This window comes from Phalaenopsis equestris, unplaced genomic scaffold (assembly GCF_001263595.1).
Source record: "Phalaenopsis equestris unplaced genomic scaffold, ASM126359v1 Scaffold000840, whole genome shotgun sequence".
Classification (NCBI taxonomy): Eukaryota; Viridiplantae; Streptophyta; class Magnoliopsida; order Asparagales; family Orchidaceae; genus Phalaenopsis; species Phalaenopsis equestris.
This window is the reverse complement of record NW_018165280.1, coordinates 4,933,341-4,941,093: the sequence shown is the minus strand read 5'-3', so window position 1 is coordinate 4,941,093 and position 7,753 is coordinate 4,933,341. Positions and strand designations below refer to the sequence as shown.

Genomic DNA, 7,753 nt, shown 5'->3' with positions numbered 1-7,753 from the left:
ATCCGGTCTGATGCATTTTACGTGTCACATAACCGTCGATCCCGCCGTCGGCGGCCTCGTTGGCGCTGTCGGCGGCCTCGTTGGCGTCGTCGGTGGCCTTCTGGAGAATTTGTCCTGTAGCATCGGGAAAAGCTCGTCGTCGGCGGCCTTGATGGCGCCGTCGGCGCCCTAGTGCAATTCTCCACATTTTGGTCATTTTTACTCCAAATTCACTCCTTTTTGCATCTCTTTGCTCCATTGACCCTAATTCATCATTTCTGCAACAAAACATCAAAAATACATTTCTTTAAAGTGTAATATCATTAAAAACAGTATAAAAGAGGTATGAAAATCTCAACATATTTTCCTTTGGTCATCATTCTAAAACTCCTTCATGGCCTCTCAAGGCTACTTAAAGAGGGAACCCAAAAGCATTGAAACACCACCAAGATTCCTATCTAGCTTCCCAACTGAGAAAAAGTCCCTCTTGACCTAGGTTGTTGATCCCCCATGCCCTAAGGCCACCAACACCATTAGGAAGCCCTAATACAGGAAAAATTTCAGCCTCGACATGAACTCTTCCAAAACTCAAATTTAAACATCCTAAAAGCTTCCTAGGACCTTCACGACTCTTCCTAAATCAAATTAGGGTTTCCTGGGACCTCCAACCCATCCCAACATCAACCCGAGCCACCATTTGGTCTAGCTTATAGCTATAGCCAATGTTGGTTCAAATTGAGATAAGGAGAAGCTTCATGGTGTCAAGTCGATCATCTCTATCAAGCTCAATCAAAGTCACACATCTTGGGACAAGATATTGATCAAAATCCTCAAAAAATAGCTTTGGTACACCATACTTATTGAACTGTATAAATGTGTTCTTCTAGCTTAGATGAAGTTGTAGGAACAAATCCCGAGTGATTTTACTAAGAATTGAGAGAGATCTTAGTAGTTGATGATGTACGGTTCTCAATTCATTATCCTGTGGAGACGAAAAACAGATGTTGTCTGTTCTCCTGTATTAGAAACAAAAGGTCTGGATCGAGTCAGACCACCAAAACGTGGAGGGGGAGAAACATCGAATCGCAGGACAGCGTGACACTGATATGGAAAGCGGGACAATCCAAATTGGGCCTAACTGCATGGACAATAAGTAGGAAAACAGGACAATAAGTAGGGGGAACATCGAACCGCGTGGACTTTCGACGGCGCCAATGATGACATGGTGCTGACTGGGTTAAGTAGGAAAATTTGATTTTATTATTTAAGTAAATCTAAAAATATCAATACAACTTCAAAAATGCATAACTTTATGTAGAAAAATCATAAAATAAAATAAAAATACATCTAAACTCAATAAGGGGAAAATAATAAAAATAAAATAAAAAATTATTAAATTATATTATATTTTTAATTAAATAAATACTCCATAGAGTATTTTAATGATTAAATATGAAATATAGATCCAAAAAATATAAAAATTTCATATATTATTCCCCCCACCCTTGGCAACATTTTTTTATTTTTTCAAGGGCAGGGGACCTCTCTAACATTGAAATGATCACTTTCTTACCAAATTTATAATTATTTTGAAAAATAATTATAAAAAATCAAAAAATTAAAAATTAAAGATAGAAATTAACATGGAAAATTAGGACAATAAAATTAAGCCCTAAAATGATGATTCCCGCCTTTAAAAATCTTAAAATGAAAATTAGGAGGCTAAGGGTAAAATTGTAAAAATAAAAGATTACATTTTAGTCCATATTGTTCCTCAAACTAAATTTAAATTATTAATCCAAGCATAGGAGCTTAACCTAATAGTGTCTTAAGGATTTGACAACATGGTTAACTCCTTGAATAGACATACCCCTAATGACTTAGGGTTAGCTCAATTTGAGTATGGGCTTGGGTTGGGTCTCATTCAATCTAAACATAAAGTGAACCCACAGTTGGACTCCATTCAATTGAGGTTAAGTCGAGTTCTAGTCAGATTTGGTTTAGCTCATGCTTAACTTAAAACCCTTTAGGTATAACCTAAATTAGACCACATTGAATTCTTCTAATAACATCCCCATCTATATCACCATTACTTTGAACAATAGATTTGAGATATCTAAAGCGTTCATGCTTTTTAATAATTTGATCCCTCATAGTTAAAACTCTGTTACTAGAGTTACTACTGCTAAAATTACATTCCATGTATTCAGTTTTATTTCTACTCAAAAAAAGCCTTTGGACTCCAATGTAGACCTCCATAATTCAAGTTTTTCCTAAGCACCTTCTCTAGTCTTATCCACAAGAGGGATATCATCAGCGAAAAGTATATACCAAGGTACATCCTCTTGTAAATGTCCAGTAAGAGCATCCAAAACCAAAGCAAAAAGATATGGACTTAAAGTCGATCTCTGATGTAATACAGCGGAAATAGGGAAATATTTGGTCAATCCTCCTTTTGTTCGAACACAAGTAACAACTATAGTATACATATATTTAATGACTTGAATATAAGTCATATCAACTCTTTTCTTCTCTAGAACTCTCCAAAGGATATCTCTTCTAATGTTTTCATAAGTTTTTCTAAATCAATAAAAATCATATGCATATCCTCCTTATTCACTTTATACTTCTCCATCAAACCTTTCAATAAATGTATAGCTTCCATAGTAGACCTTTCTGACATAAATCCAAACTGATTATGAGATATCTTTGTAATACGTTTTAACCTATTATCAATTACCCTCTCACATAATTTTGATGTATGACACATCAACTTAATTCCTTTATAATTTGCACATTCTTGTGGAATTCCTTTATTCTTAAAAATGGGGACCAAAGTACTCTTCCTTCATTCCTCACATATCTTTTTAGTTTTCAAAATAATATTAAAAAGTTTAGTAAGCCAAGAAACTGCCAAATTTCCTAAATATTTCCACACTTCAATTGAGATATCATCAGATCTTACAGACTTTCCACCCTTGATTTTTTTTAAAGCTTCCTCAACTTCTTTTTTACTAATGAGACGATAAAAATAAAATATTTTATTATTATTAGAGACACTAATATCAATACAGTCGATTGTATTTTCAGAAATTTCATTAAAAAGTTTATCTAAATAACTCACCAATCTATGTTAAATATCTTTTTCTAAGAAAAACATATTTTGATTTTTCATCTTTAATACACTTTACTTGAGTTAAATCTTTAAACTTGAGAATACACTTTACTTGAGTTAAATCTTTAATTTTCTTTTCTTTTTGTTTGGCTAGTTTATACATATTTTTTCACTCTCTTTAGTATCTAATTTATTATAAAGATCACTAAAAGTTAGAATTTTTAACGTTACAGATTGTTCTCTTAGAATTTTTATATTTTCTCAATTCTCCAAGATTTTATATCTAAACCAATTTTTATAAATAACTTTTTATATTTTATTTTATTTTCATATTTTTATTCCATTGCTGAATATTTTTATTTATAAATTTTTTTTTTCTTTTGATTCTCCAAGAACAAATTTTGCCACTTGTTTAATAATATTTGTTTCCTTATTCACATAGAATTTGCTTCTTCATGAAATCCAAAATCTCCAAATATTGAAGTTTACTAAAAAAAAAAAAAATTTTTTTGTGTCTTTTAGGTGCCCCCATCTAATTCTATGACAATGGTTCCTAGTATTCTTTATTTTACAACTTTTCATCTTCATCTTAAAATCCAGAAGTCCATTTTTATAAGTAATAATATGCTCATCTCTTTTTTTAAATAAAGTATTAGCAATAACAAAATCACACACTTAGAAATAATAATATGCTCATCTCTTTCATCTCCCATGATTGCCTGAAATAAAACCAAGTGTCATTCTCCAACTCCATCGTGTTAGCACATGAACACATAGAAAAACTGCAACATGTTCAATAAGACATCTCATTTAATGAAGAATTAACTCTTAACCTCAATGAATATTTTCCTTCCAAATTCTGAAGAATGTGGTGAATACAGCTTTTGGGTTCCTATAGCAACTATAAAATTGTATGAAGTCCCCCTATCCATATCGGTAGAGAGTCCATCAGAAGGGTGTGTTCCATTTAAATACACACCACCCAATTCTTCTGTATTTACTTGCCTAACTTGTAAACTTTACTTTTTACATTTGTACCAACCAAATCTTTAATTTTACATAAAAAATCACTATTTTAACTTTTAAAAAGTGAAACACAACTTTTCACGCATAGATAGAATAGTATATATGTAAAAAAATGAAGTTTAGGTATTAGTTATGTAAATACATTATTGGGTGATATGAATGTAATCTTCCAAACAAAATAAAGAAAAAATGGTGCAATACTTAGAGCTGTTACCAATAGTCTCCACAAGAGCAGAACCCTCTGCTGAAGCAGTGAAACCTGCTTGAATCCCTGACAATTATATCCCGTCCATAGATTTTACTGAGCAGCTTTATTGCAGAATGGCAATCTCCACACACTCTAAGGTTCTTCACCACTCTGAGAGTTGTGCCTGGACTAGTGCTCACCAATCCAAAGGCTATGGCCAGTTTCTCGCTATGCTGAGATAAAGAGCTCTCCTTCAATTCCTCTTCCTCTATATCCAGAAGCACTTGTGTAGTATCTGGCTCATATCCTGCAACCCTCAAACTCTCTTTCCCATCTCTTCCAACATCTCATAAAGCTCCCTCTTGCTTCCATGTGAAGCATTTCCTGCTATAAATTCATGAGAAACACCATCTAGTTCAATCGAACTGCAGCCAGGTACCTTCCTCACCCCTCTGTCCAACATCATCTTCCTCACCGTATGAACTCCATGCCAGTCATGGTTCATTGCATAGATGTTTGATAGCAGAACATAGCATGCATGATCTTCTGGAGCTGCTTCAATTAGTCTGTATCCCGCCTTTTCACCCAGTTCAAAATTCCTATAAATTCTACAAGCACCCATCAATGCTTTCCACATCACTGCATCAGGCTTCATTGGCATTCCTTCAATCATCTTCTCCGCTTCATCAAACAACCCTGCTCGGCTAAAAAGATCAACCAGACACCCGTAATGCCCCATATCGGGTTTAAGGCCATAAGAACTCGTCATCTTTCTAAAATACTCCTTTCCTTCTTCAACAAGACCACCATGGCTGCAAGCATTCAGCACACAAGCAAAAGATATCTCATTTGGATTCATTCTTGCAGCTAGCATCTCTGAGAAGAGTTTAATGGCCTTCAAGCTATGACCATTTGAAGTAAAACCAGCAATCATGGCGTTCCAATTGTCCACCTTCTTCCATTGCTTTGCCTCAAAGACATGAACTGCACCTTCTATGAATCCACATTTGGAATACATGTTAATCAAAGCAGAGCTAAGGTTCTCATCAAGCTCAATGCCGCGCCGGGCAATATAAGCATGTAACCATTTACCATGACCCAATGCACCTAAATGAGTTACTGCAGACAGAATGCTGACTACCGTGATTCTATTTGGGAAACATTCTCTGCTTTCCTGCATCGACCTAAACACAGCCATGGCTTCCTCATATTTACCAGTCTCAACAAAGAAGGCAATTACAGTATTCCAGGAAACAACGTCCCGTTGCTTCATTCGGTGGAAAAACTGATGAAGGGAGCCGCCATCCCCATTAAAAGCATAGCCCTCCAGCATGCTATTCCACGCAACTGCATCTTGAACAGAACTTTTCTCGAATACCTTGTGGGCATCCTCCATTCTGCCGACGACAGCATACATATGTATGAGCTTGTTACGAATATGGGCGCTTGAACCAAACCCGAGCTTGACAACATGGGAATGAAGCTGCCTGCCAATTCCAAGCTCGCGCAGGTGGGTGCAAGCCTTAAGGACAAAGGTGAAGGTGAAATGGTCGGGGTAGATGGAATTAACGAGGGATTGATGGTAGAGTTTAAGGGAATTGAGTGGAGTTCGATTGATAAGATGACCTCTCATGATTATGTTGTAGATGAAGATTGGGGGCTGGCGGAGTGATTCAAGAACTTTTTCGGCGTCGTGGAGGGAGCCGGAGGTGGAGAGAGCGTAGAACTCCGACATCCGGCCGGCGGAGTAAGGATCTGTGATTTGGGAGGATTTGATCATTAGAGCGTGGATTTGTTGGGCTTCTCGAAGGTGGTTGCAGAGGTGGAGGAGGCAAAGGTTCGACTTTTGAAGGTGTGGATGTTTCTTTGCTGTAGTAATCTTTGGTTGGATGATGATGGAGAGGGGCTCTGAAGTTGCAGAAGACATGGGCTCTGCAGCAGTCTGAAGTCCGAATAGGGTGAAATTATAACATCGGGATGAGCTGAATTTGGATTAGGTGTATGATGATAATATTTAGGCGTTATTGGTTATATTAAACAAATTATAAGATGATTTTTTTTTAGAATGCATTGATAACATATACTAAAAGAGGGAATTACAATGGGTTTTGTTGAAGAATTGATGATTGATAATTTCGATGCAACGAAGAAGGGTTGGACACAAGTTAAGATGTGCATTAACGGTTTGTTTGGACCAACTGCAGTTTATTGAAATAATCTGCTGATAAATTAGTGCGGTGGCTATTACAAATTTTTTTTTTTTTTTTTGAAAAGTCTGACCGCAGTCAAAAAGCTGTCACCACACCTACATAGTTGCGTTGTGAAAACGCTGTGGTGTGAAAACGTTGTTTTTAGCATTTTAAAAACGCATAAGTTGCCAAAACACAATTTACCCAAACAGACAATATGCGTTTTCAAAATGTCACCGCACCAAATAAGCTGCCCCAAACACGCCCTTAAAATAACTAGATTTAAAAAGATGTTTTTTTTACATTATAATTCATTCAAAGCTATTTTTAATTTCATCCTATTTTTTATTTTATTTTGTTTTAAAAAATAAAAAATTAATTTTGATTTTTTTTAGTTGATTTTTAATTACATATCCTATACTCCCTCCGCCCTTCTTTTAATTTTGGTTTCTCCATTTGGTATAGGTATAACTTTCAAACTTTAGGTGTAGATATGTTAAGACAATAATTATATGATATGTGTATAATTTTCTTATATTTGTTCTAATAAAATGATAAAAAGTCAAGTACATATGATCTATGGATACAAATCCTAAGACAAATGTGATTTATAGTCGCTTAAAAATCATATGATTATGTATTATTAAAGGTAATGATTATGAGTCCCCTTTCATGAATACTTTGTCAAGAATTTCTTAATCAAATCTTTTCTTAGAGAGAAGTGATAGAAGAGAATGAGTCATTGATTCAAATAAGATATGAATTCTTATTAGCATTTTTTGCCAAAGGAAAAAAAAAACATTTTTGTTAATTATCATTCAGCATATATTGAAAAATTCTTTCAAACATACATATTTATTGATGATAATGAATTCATATATAAATTTTTGGTATTTTTATTCATGAATGACCAACATATATGATATTTATATATATTATCTCTAATTTATGTTCATAATCTAAATACATCAAATATGCTCTCTCATCATCGTTATATTCTCTGTTACAACCATCTTGCTGCCCCACCCACACCTCCGCCAAATCACGTATTCCTCAAATCCTGCTATCGCAATTAGAACTTCATTAATTACGATAACTAATCCTGAAATGAACACCAGTAAAAAAGTAGTGAATCACAATCCTTATCTTTTTTTCAGGAATGGTGAGTGTTCAAACCTGACATTTTGAGATTCATCATTTTTGTTTTTAAACAATACGCTACACATTCGAGCATTATCAATCTCTATTGATGCATGC

At 34.8% G+C, this 7,753-nt stretch overlaps 1 protein-coding gene across 1 annotated transcript; it reads right to left on the bottom strand.

Annotated features, from left to right (window-relative positions):
* Positions 1 to 4,135: 4,135 nt before the first annotated feature.
* Positions 4,136 to 6,284, bottom strand: LOC110031661 (pentatricopeptide repeat-containing protein At5g48910-like). Its single transcript, XM_020734990.1, is given in 2 exon segments — positions 4,136 to 4,636; positions 4,639 to 6,284. Coding segments are annotated over 2 exon segments (1,902 nt in total). The 5' UTR covers positions 6,235 to 6,284; the 3' UTR covers positions 4,136 to 4,330.
* Between the last annotated feature and the right edge of the window lie 1,469 nt (positions 6,285 to 7,753).